Source organism: Cinclus cinclus, chromosome 14 (assembly GCF_963662255.1).
Source record: "Cinclus cinclus chromosome 14, bCinCin1.1, whole genome shotgun sequence".
NCBI classification, from domain to species: domain Eukaryota; kingdom Metazoa; phylum Chordata; class Aves; order Passeriformes; family Cinclidae; genus Cinclus; species Cinclus cinclus.
The window spans coordinates 10,474,068-10,501,005 of record NC_085059.1 but is presented as its reverse complement, the minus strand read 5'-3'; the positions used below and the strand labels follow the sequence as shown (position 1 = coordinate 10,501,005).

Below are 26,938 nucleotides of genomic sequence, written 5' to 3'. Positions count from 1 at the left end.
ACCCTTTCATTTCTTTTAAAATTTCATCTATGTGCTACAATAGTCACAAACTGGATAGTTCCTTGGACATAACTATGCTCTATTACTTAATCCTATTGTTTATTTCAGTAGAGATAGGCTACAACTTCCCAAGAATACATCCATGCCAAGTATTTTTCACTTAAAAGTTACACAATGTCTAGCTGGGCAGAACTTCAAACTGCTTCATGCCCCAAAAGCCAGCTAAGTGAATCAACTGCATTTCATTTGGAATTCAAGGAATGCTTCCATACACTAGCAGAAATATTGTTTTCCTCTGACGCTTCAGGTTCTAGAAAAATGTTGTATTTTTATTTAGGAAAAGTGACTTGTAATCACATTCTTCACTTCATAAAAAATACAGCTTTAGGCAGCCCAGAGAAGAAAAACCAAACAAACCAATCCATCCTAAATTAGACAACCTTTGCTACCACCACTGTTATCTGTTTGAAAATTATCACTATATTTCTATGTTAGTAACTCAGAGACCTGCTCAGGGTTTTGTTTTGGCTTGTCACTGAGCCAACAACACTAATTCCTGACTCTACTACAAAATTTGAAGATACCATGGTTGAAAATAAATTTGGAGTAATATTAAATTAAATATGATCTGCTTGCACACTAAATAATTAAATAAAGAATGTGTATCATACGTGTATATTGCACTGCAATTATGTTGTAGAATTACAGGGAAACACATTGTTTTCAAACTTAATTATGCTTATATTTAAAAGACAGCCTCCTCTCCTTTTTATTCCTGCCTTCAGATGATAAATATTTGACAATTTTGTAAGTGCCTGCAGAAGAGCACATCAATGGATCTGACTCTTAATCTGTATATTTTTTGATTTCACTAATACAGCTTTGACTTATACTCCAGTTATTATAGTGCACAACCTCCACAATACAATAATCTAAATTATATTACATTATATGTATATATTATTATTTTTATAGAATATTTTAAGTTCTTTTATTCATGATCCTTTTGAACATTAGGGTACAAATATAAAAGCTCTGTATAAATTAAATAAATACATTAATAATTGCAATGAGACATAAATATCTGACAGTTCCTATATGAAACATTCATATAATGTTAATGTTGTGGTGTCTCTGTGGTGCTCTGTCTTCCATCAGAACCAGCTCTAGTGTTGGATAAGATTTGTCTCCAAGTATCTGGGGTGCCAGCAGCTGGAGTCAGGACTCCCAGCAGTTCTCATGCACTCGCTGGAAGTATTTCGTGAAGTGCTTCAGGGCTGTCTTTTGGGGCAGACATCTCATCAGACAGGATATGCTGTTCTCAGGTTGCTACAATAATGATAATAGCAAAAAAATATCAAAAGGTAATAGTCAAAATAATGGAGGAAATAAGAAGAATGTATTGCTGAGAAGGTGTTGGTGGCTGTTCAAGGGGGTGTTTAGACAGAAGGAAAGACAGATCTGCATGAATGAACAGAAAGAAGACATTCGAGTATCAGGAATACTTCTTCTTGGCTGACTTTTCTTACTGAGGTTTAAGGCCTTTCTTACTGGTTTAGGGCCTTTTCTTACTAGTGTCCTGGCTAATGACAAGTCCCAGGATTTGTCTACAGCTGATGCATCTTTTAGGAAACTCTAACTTCCATCCAGACTCTATGAATTCACGTAGTTCCTGTAAAACCACTGCTGAGCAGCAGCCATAATGCTCAACACTGTGAATTTAAGGGTATGCAGAGATGGAATCAACATTTTGCTATTGACTTAAGTCGGCCAAGATGCTGAGAAGATTAATTTTATGTTTTGAAAACAAGTGAGTGGCACATTCACATAATTTTGTATTTTTACCTAGGGTGTCCCTAATCCAGCCAAGGGAGTTGGAACTAGCTGAGCTTCAAGGTCCCTTCCAACCCAACCCATTCCATTATTCTATGACTATAAATAATTAATGATAAACTTATACTTACTGTATGTGTTTTCTTTAAAGTTGATGTTATGTGATCCATGTTTACCTCCATCAGAGAAATATGGGTTCTTGCTGGATTATTCTTAAAGGAAACTTTCAGTCCTTCTATGGTTCTTTGAAGTTGACAAGGAACATGACTGCACTAAAAAAAAATCAAATAGCAGCAAAATTATATTCTGCCAAATGAGTTAATTTTTATATTTCACTAAATTAAATAATTATTTGCATGCATAGCAGAAACAGAAATTCTGTGTAAATACAGAAAGAGATACTTCTTTCCTACGTTTTCTGGGGTTTGCTAAAAAAATCTAAAGTGGGAGAGAAAGGGAACACGTTTTAAAAATTGTTATAAAGGAAAATAGAGAAAAGAATTTTAAAGGCAGACTAAAATCCAGTGGGGTTGCAGCTTTATCAAAACTACACTGAGTAGCCTGAGGATGTTAGATCTGCCAACTCCCCCTCCCAGCTATATCTCCCACACAGGACAGAAGCACTGTACCCATCTGTCTGTATCTTAGCCTTCTTTAAAGCTGCAAGGTCTAAACATTTTTTTTTTCTCTAAAACAATAGGCTAGCTGTTCTTAATTATTTTTCATTAACCTCTTTTCAGTTCACAGAACTTGAGAAATCTCCAGATCACAAACTGAAACCACTGATCAACAGGGTTATGGGCAGTAACTTCTTGCGCCAACAAATTGCTTCCTTCAGACACAAACTTTATGGTGCTTTATAACACTCAACTTGTTTGCCAAGAGGTAAGAATATTTTAGTGCTTCAAGCACTAACCCTATTCACCCACCTTTGCTTCTAAATGACAGCAGGTGATGTTCAGGGTCTGCCCCTCAGGCAGTAATGCTGAAAACAACCTCAGAATTAATCTCTCTGCAAGAACTCCTGAAATTGCCCTGAGCAGGAATCCAACCAGTCTCAGACCATGGTCACAGAATTGTTTTTTTTTTTCCCATGCCTTCACTGAATTTTACAGAATTGCCCATGAAAAATTAGCATACATAATCCATTTTTGTGAGATTTGGCCTTTTTGTGTAGTCTTACTTTAACAAAGTCTAAGTCTAACAAAGCATCATCATTTTTCAAATAATTAACAGCAAGAATAAAGAAGTTTGAAAGTTTTACCTGAAATTTCCCGTTGGGTACTGGAAGAAAGATCTAAAATTTTTAAAAAGAACATATTGTTAAAAGGTATTTCTCCTCTAAGTGACTGCCACGTTGTTAAACATCTCAAACTACATATCATCTTCATCAGGTTTTCTATTTCTGAACTTCCTTTGGGGAAACAATTACAGCACCAGCTTCTGAGGAAAGCTTGACATGCAGTGCCTTGAGCATCTCAACTTTAACAAACAAAACACAGGACATGCAAACTAGAGTTGAAAGTAACCCAGACTTCATTTTTTATTTTCATCAAAAGAACTGCAGGAAATTAAGAAAAAGAGATAATGACCTACCTCTTTGTTTGATAGAGCCACTAGAGCCTTGAGGTTTGCTTGAAATTCTTCAACTGCACTTCCCATTGAGCCAGGTAAGCAGCAACTCACCAAGAAGATACAGAGCAACAGCATTTTGGGTTCAAGGAAAGTTGTGTTTGATTTATGCACCATACGCTGCCTATATATACCTTGAATATTAGATGAAAGGGAAAGTTTTCTCATATAGGAAAAGGCACAAAACATAGTGTGAGTTATCATAGGCACTGTGGGATGCCCCTCTGGGGACCAGTTGGGGGTTTCCTTCCTTCTGACATCAAGTAAGGGGAAAATACCTTTGTGGATAAGAGATGTCATTTTCTTGCATGATATCAAAAATTCATCACAGGAAATAGGAGCATTCCTTCTGAAACACATATCTTTACGTGGCTGTATTCTTACTTTTGCATCACATAATCAGAGAGATGGAGATCTGAAAAGCTGTGTAAGTTTTTACATCCCACTTAATATGCCATCATTTGTTCAGTGAGATTTTCTAAGATGAACTGCAGGCTCAGTAAAAAATACCAGTAACTTCTTAGACATACACAGACCCTAATGCTACTTAACCAGTTTTGATTCTTTACCCTTCCTCCCTCACCCTCACTGTTTGGGGAAATTCAGCATAGAACACATGGCTCAAAAAGGCATGGTTTTAATTGACAGCCTAGCACTGAAAGTATGGCAGGTATTGGCTGGAATTATCTGTCCTGGCATCAGGTAAAAACCTTGTCCCTTAACGTAAGTGGAAAAACTCTATCTACTGAAAAAAATCAAAGTGCTTAAAAATGGCTGAAACCTACTTTCAGATGACTGGCAAAGGCTTATGAGAGAGTAATACTCACTCATTAAAAGGTTAAAATTTTCCAGCAAAAGTTGGACAAATCATTCAACGATGTGAGAAGAGTCATCTGGTTTTCCATAGCTACCTGCTTGAGAGGCCCAGAAAAAGACCTTGTGCACATTGCATTATCAGTTTCTCAACACATAATTTCATTAGCAGATCTGTTTAAGTTTTGTTCAAAATACTGCTTAACTAGGTTTTTAAATACTGTTTTTAAATTTTTGTCCTAAAATTCTGCAAGAAAAGCATAACTACAAGTTAAAAAAACATCTTGAAAAGATCTTTTTATCTTAACTGGAAAAGCTCCTGATAAAGCTTTGGACACTAAACTTAGGAAGCATTCTGTTGTCAGGCCATGGCCAAAGAAACACAAGAAGTTTCATCTTTTCACAAGATGAAAATGTTGGGCTCTTAGAAGAGCATATAGAAATAATACAAGATATACTTCCATTCCTCTGCAGAAATCAGCATTTGGTTGTTCTTATAGTAGTTTATACTGGAAAGATAAAGCTTATAACAACTTTTGCTCTTCTACCCAAGTTCCAAACAGACTGATAGATTTCTAGAAAGGATGACATGATAATAAATGTTGCAGGAAAGAGTTTGTCCCGTCTGCTCCTCAGCCTTTCATGTTCACACTCATATTCACAGATTTATAGACTCTGAAAAGCTCGTAAGAGTGCTAGTCAAAGCAGAACAATCACAAATGAAGAAATAATTCCCACTAAACCATCCCACAGCAGCATAAACATATACACTATTTAGAGAATAGATTTAATATTGGTGGGAAAATAGTGTGTGTGAAAGACAAAACTCTTATCATAAACAGTACCAAAAACTGTCTCCTAATCATCCAATTTCACAGAATAATCCAGAGGTGAGACTGGCTACAGAATCAGGGTATGATCTATGCATCATCTAAAAGCAACGTGGAAAGGTGTTGCCATAGGGAAAGCATTGTGCTGCTGAACAACTGAGTCACACCGAGGTAGCTGCAGGGCAGGAGGTGACACACAAATGGAGCATAATCTGGTGCCATCTCTCCAGAGGAGTTGTACTGGCTTCTCAAAGAAGAGTGTGAACTTTGGCAATATTTTTCCAGGCTGTTCAGCCAATATAGACACTAATTTCTTGTCTCAAAATCTGAACTGGCCATAGCACATTTTGTGAACTGTTTTTGCACCCATAAAATGTAGAATTATCACCGGAGTCCAACTGTAGTGAAAGCCTGAATTGTTGGCCACAAAACTACCTGCTGGCTACCAGCTTCTGATAAGGTCCAGACTTACTTCACCTATCATCTCTGTTACTCATTTTAATTACAGATGATGCTGAGATTGAGCTGTTTTCCGAAGTTTGCCTTTGTTACCTAACCATGAACTTGATTTGATACAAGAACTGCTTGTGTTTTTTCCCTTCATGAAGAAAATACAGTAAGCACTAAAATATGCTGACAAATTATTAATCAATTTGGAGTTGGCTGAAAGTGTAGATAGATTCACAATGCTGTCGGCTTTTACAGTGAACCCGAGATGGCTCCCAGCCTGGCCAGGGGCTGCTGGGTCAAGCATGATATGTGCACTTGACCCTATGCTTAGTTCTGGAGGGACTCCTGGTCCTTGGGAGCAGGATGACAAAGCTCCAGAGAAGCAGGAGGAAGGGGCAGTCCTCTGGCTTGGGCTTTTTTCTAACTGGATGATGAATAGAGGATAGGGAGCAAAGAGGAAGACGATGTGGAAGAAGAGTGGTGCAAGGGGGTAAGGAAGTCTGTTAGCCCTAGAGAGAAATGAACCTGACTAGCCAAAGGGAGCGATCCCCTTTCCTACCCCTGATCATTTGGAACTTTCCTGAAGTCCCTAAAACTGCCTGTCTTGGTTTCAGCTCTGGTGGAGCTAATTTCTTCTCAGTATTTGGTATGGTGTTGTGTTTTGGATTCAGAATGAGGACAATGTTGATAGTATACTGATGTTTTGGTATTTTCTAAGTTATATCCTAAGTCAAGGATTTTTATTTTTTTTTTGGTGTCTTGTGGTCTGCCAATGAGGAGGTACAGAAAAGAAACGGTAACACAACCAGGAGAGGTGACCCAAACTGGTCAAAGGGATACTCCACACCATGGAACATTATGCCCAGTTAGATGAAGTGGGGGTGTTACCTGGAAAGGGTCTGGCATTAGTCAGCAGGTGATGAGCAATTTTATTTGGCATCAGTTTTTTGGGTTTTTTTTCCCTATTTATTTTCATCATTATTATTTACCATTATTGTTGTATTTTACTTTGTTTTCTATTATTAAATTGCTCTTATTTCAACCTACATGTTTTAGAGTTGATTCTTCTCTCCATTCCACCGAGGTTGGGGAGGGGTCAGTGGCTGTGTGGTGCCTCATCACCACAGTGTAAGACGGGTATGAAAGGTATAGGAGAGTGTTCAAGAGAGGACAACGAGGATGGGGAAGAGGTCTGGAGAAGCTGTATGAAGAGCAGCTGAGAGTACTTGGTCTGTTCAGCCCGGAGGAGAATAAGGGGAGATCTTACAGCAGGGTACAGCGGCAGATACCGATCTCGTTTCTGTGATCAATGACTCGAGGGAATGGCCTGAAGCTCTGAACAGGCTCCCCAGGGATGTGGTCACAGCATCAAGCCTGCCAGTGCAGAAGAGGCGTTTGGACAAAGCTCTCGGGCAGCTGGTGCGACTCTTGGGAATGGTGCTGCACAGGGCCAGGAGCTGGACTCGATGGCCCTTGTGGGTCCCTTCCAACTCATCTTATTCTGTGTTTTCCAGATGTGCTTAAACCACGATACCGCCTCAAAACTCCATCACTCCCTTCTGAGCCCTTAGACGACACCGCGTGCCCAGCTCCCCCGAAGGCGCTCCGCAGGCCCACAGCCCCAAGCGGCCCCGAGGGGCGGTGCGAGCGCGGCAGGCGGGGCCGCCATGGCCGGGGCGGGGCTGCCGGGACTACCGGGGCTGCTGGGGCCTGCTGGGCCTGCCGGGCCTGCCGGGGCCTGCAGGGGCGTGGGACGGCGGCGGCAGCTGGAGGTGACCGCAGGGATGGGGGGAAGAGTGCACAGCTGGGCCGGCGGCGCGGAACCGCGGCGGACTCAGCTCGGCTGCGCTCGGGTGTCGGGCAGGGGAAGGGCTGCCCCAGGGCGTCTCCCTTGAGAACGTCCGCCCCCGGGGCCGCGCGGAGCTCCGGGCGGGAAAGCCCCGTTGCCACCCTCTGCCCCGGCGGGAAATGCCCTTTCCCGGGCCGGGCTCCCCGGAGGAGCCGCGGGAGGGTCGAGCCCGAGCTCTCGGTCCGTGGAACACCCGCGGGGTGCGCGGCCGTACGCGCACCAACACAGGGGGATTTGCAGTGGGGCGGGGACGGGTTTTGGAGTCGGAGTTGCCTCCCCGGGCTCCTCCAGTGCCCGGGGCAGCTTCCAGCCGTCCACGGCCCAGTGGTTTGTGCCCGCCCCATGGCGTGGGAAGGCTCCAGCCTTCCTCTAAACAGCAGGAATTAGGACAAAGTGATGCTGGGTATGCCTGTGAGAGACAGGCATTGGCAAAGTTGCACGGAGCTAGGGGTTGCTGTACGACAGTGGGTTTATCGAAGGGAGGAAATATTGGAGCCTCTCTTGTGTTTGGGGCATTCTGAAGGAACGTGCGTAGTGTTTGTGAAGTGGAATAAAGGATTGTTTGGGTTATCTGTGTTTGATTTAATGATACGTAGTATGGTACTTAGATTATAGTTGATAAATTTCTCAGTTTGAAACAAATAAGGTTTTGTCTTCATATGTTTTGTACCTTGAGCAGTAACTGAAGAACCTTAGCTGTGCTTTTAAGTATAACTCATCATATGTTGTCCTTGTATAGGTGTTTAAGTAATCTATTGTGGTTTCTACCTACTCGATTTTTCACAAAACTCTGTTTTACAGGATTTACAGTGTTTACACTTGTGACTTTGGAACATAAGTTGTTCAGCAAAAATGTCGAGGATTGAAAAAATGAGTATCCTCGGAGTGAGGAGTTTTGGGGTAGAAGATAAAGACAAACAAATTATCACTTTCTTTAATCCATTAACTATTTTGGTGGGACCAAACGGTGCAGGAAAAACGGTAAGGCTCACTCTATGTTTGGATTTGAGCTGTAAATAGGTCTCGAATGCCTTTACATGTGAATAATAATTTCTGCAGAAAGGTATTAATAATACTGCAAAAGTCATACTGTTTGATCTAAATATTGTGTTGTTCAGTGTTATTAGAAATCAGCTTTCATGCCTGGAATTTGCAGAGCACTGGTTGATATTTTTTTCATAGGAAATTGATCCTGATTAAAACTGCTTTTACAAAGTATCATATTTTCATGGTACTCAAAAATTAAAATGTTATTTCTCTCTCTTTACATATCTAACTCATTTGTAAATGTTTGGGCTGTTACTGTGGATTTGCCTGTAGTCATCTTGGTTACTCTAAATTTGTCTTTATAACTATATTCTTATTTCTGTTTTCTTAGACTATCATTGAATGTCTTAAATATATATCCACTGGTGATTTTCCTCCTGGCACCAAGGGAAAAACATTTGTTCATGATCCGAAGGTAAATCATAGCGACTACATGTCATGTGTATTTACTCCCAAGTATAATACTCTACTGCACTCTGTGGATAAAACAGGGATTTTCAAGTCGTAGCTAGCCTTGAGCTGAAGTGAGGAAGAGAAGAGAGCTGGGGGTGGTTAGAGCATACCCCACACCTGGAGATTCCTTTGGACCTTGAGAAGAATTTCCCTCATTCTGGTGGGTTTTTTTTGTTTATTTTTTTTGTTTGTTTTTTTGTTTTTTTCCTTCTACCAAAGGTTGCCAATGAAACTGATGTTAGAGCTCAGATTCGGTTACAGTTTCGAGATGTCAACGGGGAGCTCATAGCTGTCCAGCGCTCCATGGTCTGTACCCAGAAAGGCAAGACTCCAGAATTTAAAACACTGGAATCTGTCATTACTAGAACAAAGTAAGTTGTCAAGTTTGTCTTCTTACTTTGGCATGAAGATCGGTTTGGATTTGATATATTTTTTTTTGCATCAAATAAGAGAAAATTGCATAATGTATTCCTTGACATAGCTACTAGTGCTTTTAGATTATAAAAATGTGTAATTTCATTATTTTATCTGTTAGGTGATTGAAAAATCCCACATCTGATAGCCGTGGTGTTAAGAAATACTTGTATTGATTTGAAAACTCTATTAGTAATAAGGGTGTTGAGGCACTGGCACAGGTTGCCCAGAGAAGCAAGTGTTCAAGTGTTCAAGGCCGGGGTGGAAGGGGCTTGGAGCAACCTGGTTCTGTGAGTAGCATCCCTGCTCATGGCAGAGGGAATGATGAGATGGACCATATGGACATTTGCAACCCAAATCATTCCATGATACTTTCAAACTGTATCCTACAATCACGGTATCATTGTGTGGAATATGTAGTCTTTACTTCCTTTAGTACCACTTTCAGTTTCACATCAGCTTTGGCCCGTGTTTAACTCTCGTCTCCCCTGTTTTAAGTATATTCCTTTAACTCAAGAGCTCTCCTGCGTCCTCTGGTGGTTCCTCAGAGTTCTGCTATGTGAAAGTCTGACTTCAAAAATTGGCACTGTTAAATACCTTTGTTGAGCATGGTAAATATGTGCTTAAAAATTGTTGCTTGTTAAATTTTTGAATTGGTACGTTAAAATGGGGTTATACAGTTCACTTTTTGAAGAACTTGGCAGTAACTTATTTGGGGATTTTCTTTATCTCCTCAGGCATGGTGAGAAGGTCAGTCTGAGTTCCAAGTGTGCTGAAATAGATCGGGAGATGATCAGCGCCCTTGGTGTTTCCAAATCTGTCCTTAACAATGTCATTTTCTGTCACCAAGAAGAATCCAACTGGCCATTAAGTGAAGGGAAGGCCCTGAAACAAAAATTTGATGAGATCTTTTCAGCAACAAGGTTTTTCCCTTTACTGTAATTAAATAAAAACTAACCAAAAAATGTCTTCTCATAATATAAATATTAATAAAAATATCTGAGACACTGTTTTATACATCAGTATTGCTGTATTGCCAAAGCAGCTGAAATTTTGCATTTTTTAAAGGTATATCAAAGCACTCGAAGCTCTGCGTCAGGTACGACTGCAGCAAAGCTTGAAAATAAAAGAGTGTCAGACAGAACTGAAATATCTAAAACAGAATAAAGAGAAAGCACAGGAAATCCAGGATCATCTAAGCAACAGAGAAGCTCAACTGGCTGCTTCTAAGGAGAATGTGATGTCAATTGAGAACCAGCTTGAGCCTCTAAAGGTAATTTCCATGAGGATTATGTTATACTTTAATACAAAACAATGAAAAATGAAAGCTGGATGAATGTCTTGGTTAAAATCTTGAACTTTTGTGTATAATCCTTACGTATGTATGCATCAGAATCAAGCATGCCTCAGCTCACCTGGCAGATGCTGCTCTAATCTGTAAACAGTCATTGAAGGGTTAAAAACAGAATTCTTATAACACCACTGGGTTTTTGTTAATTTTAAATCTCTCAAATTTAGCCAGTATCTAGAACCATTTTAAGCTATAACTAAAACCAAACTAAAACTTAATGTTCCCTATTTTTAAAACATATTTAATAAAACTGGAGATTTTGCACATAAAATAATTGATTATGGGGTTCATGAACTGATGAGATATTTTACTTACCACATTATTTTGCAGAGCTCTCTGGCAGTAGTTGAACAGAATCTCACAAAAGTAATGAGGTTGGACAATGATGTGAAGGCCCTGGAGAGCAGGAAGAGGCAGATGGAAAAAGATAATCAAGATTTGCGACAAAAAATGGAAAAGGTTGCCTTTATGACAAAAAAACTAAGATTATTTTACTTCAGCAGTCTAATAAAAACAGTTTTCCAGTTTTGCTTGTTGCAAATTTTCCTCCTGTATTTCTTATTATAGAAATTCTGCATGTTACGTGTTAAACTCTTATTCCTTTAATTCTATTGTGGTAAAAACTATACATTTTAAAAACATCAGTAATTGATTTATAAATTTGTATGTGGTGTACAGGTTTTTCAAGGAACAGATGAACAACTAAGGGATAGATACCAGAACCACCAGAGAATAGTGAAGGAGAAGGAGAAGAGATTGTTGGACTGTAAGCGTGATTTAGATAGAGCCACTAAAGAGTGCCAGAGATTTAACAGTGAGAAATCAGAGCTGCTTATTGAACGAGGTATTTTAGACTTCATTTATAGTCTTGTATGTTTTCTAATGTAATTAAGGTCTGAAATGGAACTTCTTAAAATTGAACTGGTCTGAACTGGACAAAGTTCATAAATTAAGTAGGGTGTGAGAATTTTGCTGGTGGACAAGTTTTGGTGTTTTTTCTCCAGGAGTTTTTAATGTGCATTTTTTCTGAGCTATAATTACAACATGCAGTACATTTTGTCATATAACAGAGAAGAAGCATGAAAGCTGATTGCCCAGCATTCTCCATGTCTCACATGGGGGCTGGGGACAACTTGGAGTGTTTTAAGATAATGTTCTTTCAATTTTGTATCCTTTCTTTGATGGATTATGGGAATTTCAGCAAAGCTGTAGTAGTTGAGTCCCAGAATATATGCTTACATCAAATATGCTCAGGCTTTGCTTTTTTATGAGAATAATATTTTTGGTGATTTTAGGGGCTTGCTTTTGAATTATTGTTTTATTTAATTAATGAAAATTAAGTTACCTGAAATAGCAATCTCTACCTACAGCTTGTTTTAATTCTATAGCTTTTTGTGTTGTTCAAAAATACTTGGAGGTTTTGAAGGGTTTCAACTGTCTTTGAATCCTAAGTGTGTCTTCTGCCTTAGTTTTTGAACATTTATGTCACTTTCTTTTTGTGGAGGTCGTCTTCAACTGCAGGCAGATCGTCACCAGGAGCACACTGTGACCAGGGATTCCTTAATTCAGTCTCTGGCAGCTCAGCTGGAGTTAGATGGGTTTGAGCAGGCACCTTTCACTGAAAGGCACATTGCCAGTTTTCGCAAGTTGGTGAAGGACAGACAGGAGAGAGATACAGAAGCAGCAAATCGTATGATGGTAAGAATTTTGTTGTTTAAGCAGTGTAATTTGTGGGTTTTTGGTCCACATTGGTGTTTATGGTGCTAGGAGAAAGTATTGTTGGGGGGGGAACTGAAGCTGGCTTTTCTAGAATTCTTGCTTATGTGTCATCTTCATTTTTCCATGGAAATTAGTATTGGAATTAGTTTTCAAGGCTATTGAACATGCATTTCGTTAAAGAGGTTCTTCTAGCAGTCCTCATGCAGGTGGATCACTGATAAGCTCAAAAACATGAGGAAGAACCTGAGGAAGAATTACAGGGGGCAGCTGGTTTAAAAATAATCAACTTTTTGTTGAAGTCATGTTCACAATAGAGTTGCTGTCACAGAACACTACTGGTATGACGCATCTGCATTTTCCTACTAAAAACATTTCAGCAGATAATATTGGACAAGTTGTTTTCTTGGTATTTCAGTGTTTTGCTGTGGTGAATATTGGCACACTAGTGTGAAAAAGTATTTTAAGATATTTTCCTGTGAAAAAATTGTGAATATATTATTGCTGATCTTCTTTCAGAGAGAATTTGCACAGAAAGAAGCAATGAAACAAAAACAGATAGATGAAATAAGAGACAAGAAAACTGGATTAGAAAGTACCATTGACCTGAAATCAGACATTCAGAAAAAGAAACAAGCAGAACTGAAGAATGTAAAATGTGAACTGCAGCAGTTGGAGGGGTTTTCAGACAGGATTAGTGAGTTGGATGAGGAGATTGGCAAGATGGTAAGTTAGTGTGTAATTGAAGAAATTATAGAAATTTGAAGTAAAAACTTGAGGCTTTATCATTAAAAAAATATACCAAAACCCATAACGCCCCACTTGATGTTTACTCTTTCAGACGTGTTTCTGCCCTTTTAATACCCTGTGTGCTTGTCTGTTCAGGTAGTGCACCCTTTGGGGAAGGGTCTGTCCACTACCTTGTTTTTGTACAGTCCACACAGAGTATGTGCTATTTCTGCTTGGTAAATTGTAAACAGGTAATAGCACAGCTGGCAGTTAGGAGATTGGTTACTCTCAAATTATTGGTTCAGAAACTTTGAATTGAAAGTTTCATTCTGCCTACATTTTTGGAGGTAACTTACCTGTGAGCTGGACTAGTTGGTTATAGGTGTTTTATCTGATGAAGTAAAGTTTCAAGCATTTTATGTTCCAGCTGAACAGCTGATTATGCCTTTGTAGCCAAATATTGTGTGTTTGTTAAGAGAGTGTGAATTCTGTTAGACAGTGTTTTTTCTAGCCTCCTCACTAGGGTAATTCCAAATTTAATATACAATAGATACTAATATACATAAAATCGAACTAAGTATGAGTGAGCTTCTGGTGAAAGCATGAGCAAGTTGGGGCAGTACTGCATTCCAGGACTGCATCCAGGATCTGCTTGGGGCTTTCCTTGGGGCCCCACATTGATGTCACAGCCTTTGTCCTTTTGCATGTATTCTTTACAAATCTTGTGTCATTCCTGTCACAGCTACTGATGTTCCTGCCAGGCAGCTGAAGAGGTTTCTTCTGTTTCGTTTAGCTAGAACTTTATTGATTTTTGTAATTGTTTTTGTCTTACGGGCTTTTAATTTTTGTATAGGAACATGAGCTGGAGAAGGCTGAGAGGAGCAGCAACGTAGAAACACTGGAACAGGAAGTACAGACTCTGCAAAATGAGAAAATAAACCTGGACAAAGCTCTTAGGAGGTTGGATCAAGAGATGGAGCAGTTGAATCTGCACACCACAACAATTACCCAAATGGAGATGCTGAAAAAAGACAAAGTAATTTTTTTATCAATATCTCGTAAGAGAGGGCTATGAAATTGATATAATCCCTCCAACATTTGTGTATTTTTCAGGTGTTTATCAGCAATCAGATGTACAGGTTCTGTCTGACTTCATAGAAGCTATTACTAAATTAGCTATTAATAAATAGCTATTCACTATTAATAAATGCATTGGCAGTTGTAAACCTGAAGAAAGAAAAACTTAATTGAAAATGCTTCATTTCCCCAGGCAGAGAAAGAAGATCAGATTAGAAAAGTAAAGTCAAGACATTCTGAGGAGCTAACATCACTGCTGGGATACTTTCCCAATAAAAAACAACTTGAAGACTGGCTTCATGGTAAAAATAAAAAGATTAATCAGACAAGGGATACTCTTGCTAATCTTAAGTAGGTATTAATAGATTATTTCTCCTGAAGTTTTTATGTAATTATGAATTTAAGTGTTGGGAAGTTCTATATGTTCAAAATACTTTTTACTTTAATTCATTAGTGTTTACTTAGATATCTGCAAAATCAGAGAAAGCATCCTGCAAAGTTCCTGTGATATACAGCTGCTACAGTTTGTGCTAGCTAATAAAATCACAACATTTGTAGTGTGTCAAAGGCTGCACTAAAAGCAGATAGCAAGTCAGTGATCTGGAACATCCTTAGTTGTTTGTACTAATTCTAGTTGAATTAATGTACCTTGGGCTGGAAATTGCTAGTTGTCTCATTTTCTTAGAAGTCACAGAGTAGTTAGTGACTATATCACAAATTCATGTGTGATTACCTGTTCCTGGTTTCATTTGTTTATATAAAACAGTTAAGAGTAGGAAGTTTCTCATCAGTAATCATATAGAAAACAAAAGGGATTTAAAACGAAACACTTACTCTGTACTTGGATGAATAAAAAGTTCACGCTATACATTGTCTGAAAAATCAATGAAGAAGAACTGGTGAATAGTTCTCTAATTCCAGTTTCAGATTACCTTTCCATGTTTTTTTGGTTTTGCTTAAACAGTGTAAATCTTTGTGTAATAAAAGAGTTTCTGCATTAATATTTCAGCAAGCAGCTGGCTTCAGTAGAATATGATAAAACTTACGCCAGTAATGAGCTAAAAAAAAAAGAAGCCCAGTTGTCCTGTCATGAAGCAAAACTTTTTGATGTTTGTGGAAGTCAAGATTTTGACAGTGACCTGAGCAAACTTCAAGATGAAATTGAAAAAAGTTCCAAACAACGAGGTAAATTAATGTATAGCTTTACCTTTTTCCCTGAAATACTAATTTGGCTGATTATGCACTGTTTATTCAACATAAGTCTTCTGTTTATTTTTCACCCAGCTGTGCTTGCTGGAGCCACTGCAGTTTATTCACAGTTCATTACACAGCTGACAGAGGAGAGCCAGTCTTGTTGTCCAGTTTGCCAAAGAGTTTTTCAGACAGAGGCTGAACTGCAAGATGTCATTAGTGATCTGCAATCAAAACTGCGCCTTGCCCCAGACAAACTGAAGTCAACAGAGTCTGAGCTTAAAAGAAAAGAGAAAAAACGTGATGAAATGATGAGTCTTAAACCACTGCGGTAAAGTACTAAGGAAACCATATTATTACAGGCTGTATGCTTTCAAATGCTTGGGTTTTGATTGTAAAAAACTATGCAGACATCGGGGAGGCTTTATTCTAGGGCTGGCTAATTAATTTCAAAATGTCATTGTTTGGATCAGTGTTTTGAGAAAATTGAGGGTAGAGCTTTTGTTCACAAGAGGGCACTCTTGTTTAGTGCTTTGTACCTTCTCCTGAGCACTTGCTGTAGTGAAGTTAAAGACCAAAAGAGATTTTGTTTGCTTGTTTGTATAATCTCACCTAAAATGAGGGATGTATTACCTTAGCTCGGTGTGTAACGTAAGCTTAGTTAAATGTGGGCATGGTTAAGAAGATACTATTTCAGTTAAATTTAGTCCTCCACTCCTAAATAATATAATGGATGTTGTGGTCTTGAGTGTCTTCAATTGATGCTGCTGTTTCTGACCAAGGAAAATTTTGGGATTTATATTTTATTTAAGGCAAACTATAGTTGAACTCCAAGATAAGGAAATTCCAGACCTGAGGAACAAGATCCAGAATGCAAATAGAGATTTAACAGGCCTGAAGGGTGAGATAGAAGAACAAGAATCACTCCTCCAAACAGCTTTGTCTGAGGAAGACGGTGCCAAAGCACATTTACAGGATATAACACTGATGGAAAGGTATCAGGTATGCTTTGGTAACTTTTTTTAAAATAATTCACTTGCATTTAAATATGTAGTTATTCAGTAATATGATAGAACTTTGAGGTCATTATTTTACAATACTTTCAAAGGCAGTATAACCTAGGTGAACATTTACTGTACCAATAAAACTTCAATTTACAAAAGTTTTTTTTTTTTTTAGCACTGCAGAGTCCCTTGAGTTCCGATTCAATTCTGTGCTATGTGAGCTGAAAAAAGAGGTGTAATCCAGAACTGAGCACAACCAGAAGTACACCAAAGTGTTTTTGGTCCTGATAGTCATTATAGGTCACTGTATTCTCAGCATCTCACACGTTTCCTGGTCCTGTGCCATCTGAGTATATGGTCAAGAGAAATCCTGTACTTTTTATTATTCTGGCATAGGAGACAGTTTTGAGCAGTCTTCATGCCTTTATTGCCAACATAAAATCGTTGCTTGGCTGAGAACCTTCAGAGGAGCAATGAGGGAACCTGGTGCCAGGCTGAGACTGAGAGCATTTCACAAGGTGGCAGTGTCAGCAGCTCCTGAGGTTCCAACAATTCCAGTGTTGCAGGGACAGATTGCACATGGAATTGTCCTGATGTGGGCTGGGGATGTTAAAGGACTGTGCATCCTTATGGACTGATTCTATCCACAGTTAGTAATTGCAGTTCCTAGAAGCTGACATAACCCTACTGCTAATGATGTGGTATTGCTTTACAAGAGAAGGTAAATTTGAAGCTCTTCAGTGCCTCAAGCCCTGAGCTTATTCTTACATTCCACAGGTTAAAAAATACATTGTTAAACACTAATACAGTAGTAATGGTACTTTTCCTCATACTTTCAGACTGATATTAGGGATGTTGAACGAAAAATTGCTCAGCAGGAGGCTAAGCTGCTAGGTGTCGATTTAAGTAGAACTGTGCTTCAAGTAAGCCAAGAAAAACAAGAGAAAAAACACTTGTGGGATACAGGTAGGTCTTACAAACCTGTTATTTCTTTTTTTATACTAAAAATAATGTTCCGAAAGTCTTGCCATTAAAATTTTAGTTTACTTTATTTAATGTTCTCAAATAGCTGTATTCTCCTAGTTCATTGTTACTGGTTTTGGAGTCATACCAGCTCAATTTAGAGATGAATTTTCATAAAGATTACAATAATGGTTTTAATAACGGATTGACTGTTTTCATCTGCAGTTACTGGTAAAATTGAGTTAAATCAAAAACTCAAGCAGGACCAGCAAAGCCAGATTCAGCAGCTGAAGAGTGCAGTTAATGAGCTCAAAGCAGAGAAGCTGCAGATTGTCAGCAGCATGCAGCGGCGGCGGCAGCTGGAGGAGCAGACTGTGGAGTTAACCACTGATGTTCAGTCCTTATGCAGAGAGATCAAGGTGGGAAATACTCTTAAGTGTCTGACCCTTAGCTTTTCTGGCCTTGAAATAAAAAATAATGATCTTGTCATATTTAATATCTTCTCTAGTCCTAGGCAGTGGGATGGATTTTTAAATGTTTTATTTATGTATCGTTTAAATGTGCTGTTGTGTATCTTTGGGAATTTACAGAACTTTTAAAATTTATATTTTCACGTTTTCTTGTTTCAATACACACAAAAAAGAAACAAATAACCACATTACTTCTTTTTACTGCTTAAAAAATTACTGATCTTTACCAGAATGTGAAAATAAAATCTCCTTTTTCCAACTACTTTTCAGGAAGCAAAAGAACAGGTACTTCCTTTGGATGCAATGTTAGACAAATTGCAGCAGGAGAAGGAGGAACTAGTGAATAAAAGGACTGCACGTAATAAAGAAGCACAAGAGAAGGTTTGTTTGCTCTTAGCATTGCTGTGAGATAGGATAAGTTGTTGTTTTTCAGGCATTGATGGAAGCTGTGGTACTGAGTTTGCTTTCAGGAAACATTAATGACTCGAGGAGATGCTTTAGATTGATGGAGCTTTTAGGGAAGGGAAGGAAAGGAGCATGTCAGTCAGGACTTGAACTCAGTTGTAATTGATCTTTGGCAGTCTTGATAAAAGACTTCTTGGGACATTTGGCAATACTTAGTTGCTGATGGCATTCAAAAGCCCTTCTTAATAGACCCAAGAGGAACAGCAAGGATGACCATCACCTGTCCTTGCCAAGAGACACACTGGTTCTTCCCAGGTTAAGTGGCCCTCATTTATTCTGGGAATATTTTCATGCTTACAAGTAGTACTGGGATTTTAGACGCTGAAGACTTTATTAGAAAACTAAAGGGAGTTATAATAAGGAGTTGTACTTTGGTGGTAGTGTTATCCAGTATCCTTGATACTGGAGCACAAGAGCATATCTGTTCTTGGACGTAAGACCATATTTAATTTGAAATCTTTTCTCTGCAGATGAGTGCCATAAATGAAAAAGTTAAAGATATAAACAAATACATGAAAGAAATTGAAAACTATATTCAACAAGGAAAAGAAGACTATAAAAAGGTAATCAAACAGTAAATAGAAAGTTAGCATCAGGGGTACTTTTGTTTTGAAATCTTATACCATTTTCTTAATATTTTTTTAGCAAAAGGAGTCTGAACTTGATGAAGTAAATTCTCATTTGGCTGCCTGTGAGAAACAGAAGGAAAAGATAAGTAAAGAGATGGAAATGACCCGACAAGATATTGACACTCAAAAGGTGGATATATTGTTTAAAGTATACTTGGCACAGTTGGAATAATTCCTAGTTTTGGTTTGTACGCCAGTGTCTGCAGTGGTGTGAAATTAACTTCCTCTTGGTTTATTTGATTAGTTGTTAGTCAGGATAGCTGCTATACATGCATTAGACTGAAAATAGTCTTGAGATTTATATGTGCAAATTTAAAAATTATTTATCTCTAGTTATTATCTTGTGGTATTTCTAAGAGTTAAGCCTGGTGGGTTAGTAATCAACATTCTCAGGAGTATCTTCATGTGGAGGATACCTGCATTTTTAAGTAAAGTACAAACTGCAGATACCAGAAGTTGCTACTCTAGATTTATCATGTGCTTTAAATTCTTGTGTATATGTTACAAATACTGTTTACATTCCTAATAGGAAATATGTCTTTCCCCATTCTACCCGTTCAGTTACTCTCTACTGTTGTAGAACTGAGATAGGGGACTTGGTTAAATCTCATCCTTGATTAAAACTACTTGTCCTGGTTGAAACATGGATTAATATTTTCAAAATGAATCACTCTTGTGTTTACTTGTGATAGTAAACATTGCTAAGTGTTATTCCAGTTTGAAAGATTAAATAATACTGCTGATTTCCATTACACTCTATTTCTAGATCAAGGTAAGTTCTCACTGTGACAATTTTTGTTGTCAATTATTTTATGGTTGCAGCATGTTTCAGAGTTGTGTAGAACTGATACATGGTAATTAATAAGCAACATACTAAACGTTATACAATTTCTTACTTTCTCTGGTACTAGATACAGGAAAGGTGGCTGGAGGATAATCTCACTTTGAGGAAGCGGAATGATGAGCTGAAAGAAGTTGAAGACAATATAAAACAACTTATGAAGGAGATGGGAGAAATTAAAGTCCCCCAGATGAAAAAGTAAGCACCTTCAAAACAGAATGGTGTGCTTTGCACAAGAATTCACTGAACATCTGAATGTTGCAGTCACTGTGTTTTAGTGTGTCATGATCCTCTTTTTGCCCCATTCTTGCAGACCACTTCCTTCTTCACATCTGTTTGTTTTATATCCCTATGATGACCATGTAAATGACTCAGTGAAATTATACAGTGCTTCTGGCTAAAAATAGAGATACCTGCTCATAACTGTTCCAATCCAGTCCTTTTCATGATGTTTATTTAGAAATTCACATTTAAATAATCCATGCTTCTGGATGAGAGTATTTAGTTTTTATTTTCAGTCTGCTCACTTAGCTCCCAGCAGCAAATTTTGTATTTACTTCAGTAGTATAGTAATACTTGCTTAGATAATATACGCTTTTGAAAAGTAATTACCCCTTTGCTGGTTCTTGCATGTGAAATATTTATTTAACATGCTAGAGCTTACCCAGTAATTAATCTTCTTTTGCTAAATATCCCTCTCTAATTTTTTTTGTTTCTATGTAGAGAGTTTCTACTTTAGCATTTGAACTTGACAACTTGCTTCTCCACTCAGAATAGTGATTAGAATATGTTCTTAATAAACTCAAAACTATTTTTATTATAATAGTGTCTTAATTTCAGTGGCATTAGTACTATAATTTTAACTGTCACAGACTTTATAGGTGTGATACAATGTCCAATGAGCTTTATAGATATGCTACAATGTTGTCCAACAGACTCAAAATTAGAACCCTGATTAAAATATTGAAACACTAAATACAAAATACTTTGAATTATTAAGTATCAATTATGGTTTCACAGTGAACAAAAACATTTGGAGGAGAAAATAGAATCTCTGAAAAGGAACCATCACATTGCACTTGGCCGCCAGCGTGGGTTTGAGGAGGAGATTGTTCGCTTTAGAAAGGAGCTCAGAGAGCCACAGTTCAAAGATGCAGAAGAAAAATACAGGGACATGATGATTGTCATGAGAACAACAGAGTTAGTGAGCAAAGATCTGGACCTTTATTACAAGGCTCTTGATAAGTAAGTATTGTCAAATCAGGGTGATTCTTAAATGCTTTCATCTTTATTAGCACTGATAAGCTTGATGCAAAAGAGCTTTAAATTTCAGGCTTCCAGGGTAACTTAGAGTAAACTGATACGATTCCTTGAGATAAATAATTTCTCTTTATAAATTCTGGCATTTAAATATTAAGAAAACATAAAAAGATAAGACTTCCTAAGTAAATTAATGAAACTATACTGGAAACTGTACAGGACCGGTATGACGTAGGAAACTTGTAAATTAATGTCTGTAATGTGCATATATTAAATGCATTGTTGGTAATGACTGGAATTTAGTAAAGTCATAGGTAAGTCTGATATTTGAATTCCCAGTTCTCTGAAAGACTTATTTGGAATTTTGGTTGTACATGTTAGGACTTGTATTTGCTGTATAGCAATAGGAGAGAGATAAGGAAAGATGAAATCGATGTTTAAATCCTTCATTCTTAACCTGAGCCCTTCTACTTTAATTTCTATAGCAATATATTTTAGCATATTCTGGTCATATCTTAACATGCATAAGATATGCCAGGTAGATTTGTTTCTCATGGCATTTTCTCAGGTAAATGTGTTTTAAAGAATATTACAGTGCAGAGGGTTTTTTTTACCCTTTTCCAGTGTGGGTGGTTTTGTGCTTGTATTAAAGAAAGTAAGATCATAAGAAACATGTCTGACATTTGATGGAAAGTGTAGCAATTTTTATCTGGTTCCTGTTTCCTCTGGAAGCTTGTTTGCTAGTCTTGGACTGACTGGGCAAACAGACTATCTCAAAACTGGTAATGATATACAAAATAAAATGTGTCTCCCTAAAATCCCTGTTTGCTTGATTATAATGATGGAATAGCAGTGAATAACTTGATGGACAGTGGGAGAGGATTTTGGAATCAGTGGATACATTTCAGGAAATGGAAAACTGGTGCTCTGTGTCAAAAAGTTGAGTATTAGGAATTTAAAAAGAGAAACATTTTGACCACTGTAGGCTTGAATAATGTATGGAATTTTGGCCTTCTGTTTGAAAAGGTTTACTAGTGCTGGAAAAAGGAGCATGGAAGAGTAATTATGTGGTTGAGGATACGGCATAATGGTCAAGAAGAGAAACAAAATAAATGAGAACTTTCCAAGGTGAAAGGACATTTTAGAGAAACCCTGTTCTGAGCTGGTTTAATAATAACATTAAATAAAGTAAACATAATATTAGCATGTAATGTAATCCAGAATTTATTGTGTGGAGATCTAAATTTTTCAGAGCATGTATGTCTTCCCTTTCAGTTGTAATGGAAATGAAGTCCAAGAATTTCCTTTTTAGAATTTTTTTGGTATGGTATCAAATCATCTATTGTTTCTATTTAAGGCTAAACAGGAAAACAGTCTTGTAATTTCAAGAAAAATAGATAAGCATCACTTAGTGGTAATCGTCTGAATAATCAGCAAGACAAAATGCTAACTCTAATGGCCAAAGCTGTATCTGTGGCTGGGAAAACCAACATTTTGGGTGTTCCATGCTATCAGATGATCTTTATTGACTCTTTAGAGATTTATGATAAATATTGGTGAGGAATGCATTCTTGGGGTTAAGTAAATAGTTGAAAACACTTCATTTTTACTTAACAAGACCTATTAGAGTTGATACCTCAGTATTCCCCAGAACAGGTAGAAGAGCAAATGTAGAAAAATCATATGTGAAAGTCCATTTCAGAAGGATATTTTATTTCCACCACATTTTTTGAAAGAAGACATTGCCATGAAGTGAGTGAGCATTTTTTTATTACAGAGTAGCTTTTCTGTAAAAAGCCAAATTAGAAATACAGTCCTTTTCTGAGTGTTTCATAAGATTTAATCTGTTAATGAACTAAAGACATGCTGCTATGTAAACCAGAGAAATTAAATTAAAAATTAACGATGATATCCTGTGTTACTCTTGCTGCTGAAAAGTAGTTCTTGTCATAATGTCTGTTTAGGTAATTAAAAATTATATTCTTGATTGAAGTTCTCTGCTCTGAGGAGACTTCACGTTCTCCTTTCCTGCTGTTGTTTGCCCTGTTGGTGGACCATACCAAAGAGTAACACTCCTGTTCTGGAAAGGTTAGCATCAGATTCATCTTCTTGATGTCAGGCTGAAAATAAACCTCATGTATAAATCATAATCTCTTAAAAAGTCAGGTAAAGTCATTCTCCATCGAGTGACTGCAAATATATGAGTTGTCATTACTTTCCTACTTCTTGAAGCAGAGCTGTTTGTGAGCATAGAATTATTTAGGCAATGACACGTTGTTACTCCTTAGGTATGTCTCTGTACAAAATAAACTAGTATTTTCTATATTTTTAGTAAAAGTATTAAGGGAATGGAAAGGGAGCTGCCACCTGCCTTAAAGCCTCCAGCAGTTCTTAGCAGTCTATGGTTGCATCTCTAACAGTTTACATTTTTTGCTGTTGCTTTTTAGAGCAATAATGACATTTCATAGCATAAAAATGGAAGAAATTAACAAAATAATTAGGGACCTGTGGCGAAGCATTTACAGAGGACAAGGTATGTAATACTTTTTTTAAAGTTTTACCCATATGTGTCCATTTGAAATTGAGCACTGCATGTGGAAGAGTGTTTGTTGTCAAGATGGGGAATAGCTGGTTTCATTCTAAAGACTGTCTGTTCTTCAACGCTATAATCTTTTAATTGCACATTATATAGTAACTTGCAGGATAAATAGTTAATTTTCACTTTTCTGTGTTTTCCAAAGGTTAGGTTTCTTTGATGCAGGATAGTGCATGAGTTCATTCCTTCCATTTTGGAAAAGCTGATTTCCAAGATGGATTTATCAGTGGGAGTTCTGAACTGAATTTTTGTTGCTACTACATATTATATCTCTCATCTCCCATTAATTTTATGATACTTTTCAAGATTTTTGATAATGTATGAACTGTCTCCTTCCCACTTTCAGATATTGAATATATAGAAATTCGCTCTGATGTAGATGAGAATGTCTCTGCCACTGACAAAAGAAGAAATTACAATTACAGGGTAGTAATGGTGAAGGGAGATACAGCACTGGATATGCGAGGAAGATGTAGTGCTGGGCAAAAGGTAATGGCTCTTAATCTTCAGTACACAGTAACAGGGATTCTGAAAACTGACTCACATGAATGCAGAGCAGTCAAGTTACCAAAGAACAGGCAGCTCAAACTCTAATTTATTATTGTGTACAACTTCCTGTCACTCTGTCTGGGTGTTGCACAATTTATGATTGAACATCTGAACCCTTCTTTGGCCTGCCAAAACCCATTGTTTCAGATGGACACTATGCTGATGCCCTGCAGGAGTGTAGGGTTTGACTTCCCTCTGTCCTCAAGTTCAAGTCCTCCCATTTTGTCTCTTCCTTGTTACCACTGAGGTTACCTCAGCTTCAGGTCTATTGATTTGCTCCCCCCTTTTTGTTTTCTTTCTGAGCCCTTGGTCTTCTTCTTGCAGCTCCATCTACTTCTAAGTTGATAGGATTTCTTTTCCTCCAAGTTATGCTGCTTTCACCTGCTGTTGACTGTAACCTTTCAGTTCATGTCACCAATATCACAGCTAGCCATACTTCTAGGCATTGCATTTCCTCCTGTGCTGTCAGCTCATAGCTCTGTGGTTTACCCATTCAGCTTCAATAGCATACACTGGCCAAGAGGCCTGATGACACACTAGCTGTGACAATACCTGTGGCCTGGTTCATCACAGCTAACCACACCCACACGTGTTGAGGGTTGTTTCCACCTGTCTTATCCATTAAATATGTCCTCTCCTAGAGGAGCTTAGGATGTTGCATTGGGGTCCTATGTAAATGAGAGTGAAACTTGAAAAAGTTTCTTAGCTGAAATTCTCAGAATTCTTCCTTGATCATGAAATGTGATGTCAGCAGTCATGATAATTGGAAAATACTTTTGGCAGCAGTTTCCATTGAATGTTCTGTAGTTTTTAGTAGTTCAGAAGATCTTATAAATATGATTATGCATGTTGATGCAAAATTAACATAGATGGTAAATCCTACTGTCTTCCATTTCAATGAAAAGTCAGGAATTCAGTAACTCAAACTTAGTAATATACAGACAAATTTCCACCTGCTGCAGTGGGGTGGGCTTGACCAGAGTGTAGGGGTAATGTGAATGGCAGTGTCGTAGCATCTTTACTTTAGATTAGAATCCTTACTTCCAGTGTCTTCCAAATTTTGAATACTTCTTTGTAGAGTCAATCTTTGAATTCAAACTAGAAGTTTCAATGTAGTTTTTCAGTAATTAGTTAGTTATGGTCATTTTGTGAACTGTCAGCACATCGTTCTGTCAACTTCAGTCACAGTTGATAATGGCATTAAAAACAGGTTATGTATAGATCCTCTTTAAACAGTTTGAAGCTTGAGATTTTTATGGTTTTTCCTTTCCCTCAGGTGCTTGCTTCTCTCATCATTCGCCTTGCTCTAGCAGAAACATTCTGTCTCAACTGTGGCATTCTGGCCCTCGATGAACCTACAACCAACCTTGACCGAGAAAACATTGAGTCCCTGGCACATGCCCTAGTAGAGTAAGTGAGGTCTCCTTGTGGTGCTTAACAATGGGTGTCTTTCAATACCCTTTTGGCAGTAGTGAATTATATTTTAAGATGGTACGTCTTTGTGGTGAGGAGTTTTAGATTCCCTCCCTATCTGGAAAAGAAAAAGGTATTTCTTACATAATTTGAGGGGGGTTTTTATGTGGGTAAAAAGAGTGAGTAATCAGCATTAGATTACTCGATGGTTCATGTCATTCGTTATCCATAATGAAAGATTTTTGTGCTATGTATTTGCAAGTTCTCTAATGCTAACATGGGATTTAGGTATAAATGCACACTCACTAATAACTTTTTGTAGGATTATAAAGAGCCGCTTACATCAACGCAACTTTCAGCTTCTGGTGATTACTCATGATGAAGATTTTGTTGAACTTCTGGGCCGTTCTGAGTATGTGGAAACATTCTACAGGATAAAGAAGAATATTGACCAGTGCTCTGAGATCATGAAATGCAGTGTCAGCTCCCTGGGCTCCTGTGTTCATTAGAATGCCAAGTAATTGCATATTATAGACAGCCTAACCTGTTACATTATAAACTGCCTGACTTGATAGAGCTCAGTATAGGTGTCTGAAAATGCAGTTCCTTCATACCATATTTTATTGAAGATTTGTAACAAATTTAGCCAGAGTCTAAAACTGTGAGACTTTTAAACTTACCTTTCTACATATTTCTGGGCCTGGGCTTAGGAATCGTCATAATGTGAAAGAATTTAAATGAATACCCCACAGATAAATTTTATGCTTTGAAAGTGAAAATAAAGTTGTGATGTTCTTTGCACATGTGCTGTGGGGGAGATCCAATTGCAGATTCTCTGGAATAGCTGCAGGTCTGCCAGTGGAATATGGTATGCTTTCCATCTCTGGCAAAGTCAGCATTGTTGGGCGTCACTTTGGTGGAAGGTGTGTTCATTGCTACTCACCTAATCTGCCCAAAATTGACAAGCTTCAAAGAGAGCTTTTATTACTTTCTCTACAAGGTAACCTAAGACAATCTTCCCCAAGTCAGTTTTGCTTCAGAATAAAGCAAAGGCCCATCTCTAACCAGATGAATCAGTGAATTCTCAGTGTATGAATTCTTCATGGCAGTGTATGCAGATAGGAAAATGGAACATAAGTGTTTCAGAGTGTTAGTGTGGATGCTGAGCTTTGTCTGCCCTTCTCTGAGTTCTTCCTGAAACTCTTCCTTGGTGTGACCACAGCCAGGGGCCTTGCAGCTTGGCAGCCCCAGGGAACCTGCTTCTCAGTGGGAGTGACAGTGGAAAGCTGCAAAATGCAAAGGGCCTTATCACGAGTCCTGAGGTTGTACAAACCATGCCTTGCTGCCATGCAGGCCCTGAGGG

The 26,938-nt window shown here is 38.0% G+C and overlaps 1 protein-coding gene across 2 annotated transcripts; it reads left to right on the top strand.

Annotated features, from left to right (window-relative positions):
• The first annotated feature begins 7,239 nt into the window (after positions 1 to 7,239).
• RAD50 (RAD50 double strand break repair protein) lies at positions 7,240 to 26,522 on the top strand. 2 transcript variants are annotated; one of them, XM_062502086.1, is made up of 26 exons: positions 7,240 to 7,330; positions 8,209 to 8,388; positions 8,786 to 8,869; positions 9,127 to 9,278; positions 10,059 to 10,244; positions 10,390 to 10,594; positions 11,003 to 11,131; positions 11,351 to 11,516; positions 12,198 to 12,370; positions 12,908 to 13,114; positions 13,971 to 14,153; positions 14,388 to 14,545; positions 15,204 to 15,379; positions 15,479 to 15,716; positions 16,198 to 16,387; positions 17,229 to 17,355; positions 17,578 to 17,771; positions 18,093 to 18,203; positions 18,758 to 18,850; positions 18,933 to 19,046; positions 19,828 to 19,955; positions 20,778 to 21,002; positions 23,465 to 23,550; positions 23,960 to 24,102; positions 25,439 to 25,572; positions 25,898 to 26,522. In XM_062502086.1, the coding sequence occupies exons 2-26, from the start codon at positions 8,260 to 8,262 to the stop codon at positions 26,082 to 26,084; spliced, it is 3,918 nt and encodes a 1,305-aa protein (XP_062358070.1). In that variant the 5' UTR covers positions 7,240 to 7,330; positions 8,209 to 8,259; the 3' UTR covers positions 26,085 to 26,522. The 2 variants fall into 2 exon arrangements, with proteins under 2 accessions (XP_062358070.1, XP_062358068.1); XM_062502084.1 differs by having other exon boundaries at positions 12,177 to 12,370.
• The last annotated feature ends 416 nt before the right edge of the window (positions 26,523 to 26,938 follow it).

What these genes read in the sequence shown, in the direction of transcription:
- RAD50 (XM_062502084.1), top strand. Translation starts at nt 8,260, where the DNA reads ATGTCGAGGATTGAAAAAATGAGTATCCTCGGAGTGAGGAGTTTTGGG. An exon ending in GAGATCTTTTCAGCAACAAG is followed by an intron (nt 10,245 to 10,389) that starts GTTTTTCCCTTT and finishes CATTTTTTAAAG; the next exon opens with GTATATCAAAGCACTCGAAG. An exon ending in CTGGCACATGCCCTAGTAGA is followed by an intron (nt 25,573 to 25,897) that starts GTAAGTGAGGTC and finishes AACTTTTTGTAG; the next exon opens with GATTATAAAGAGCCGCTTAC.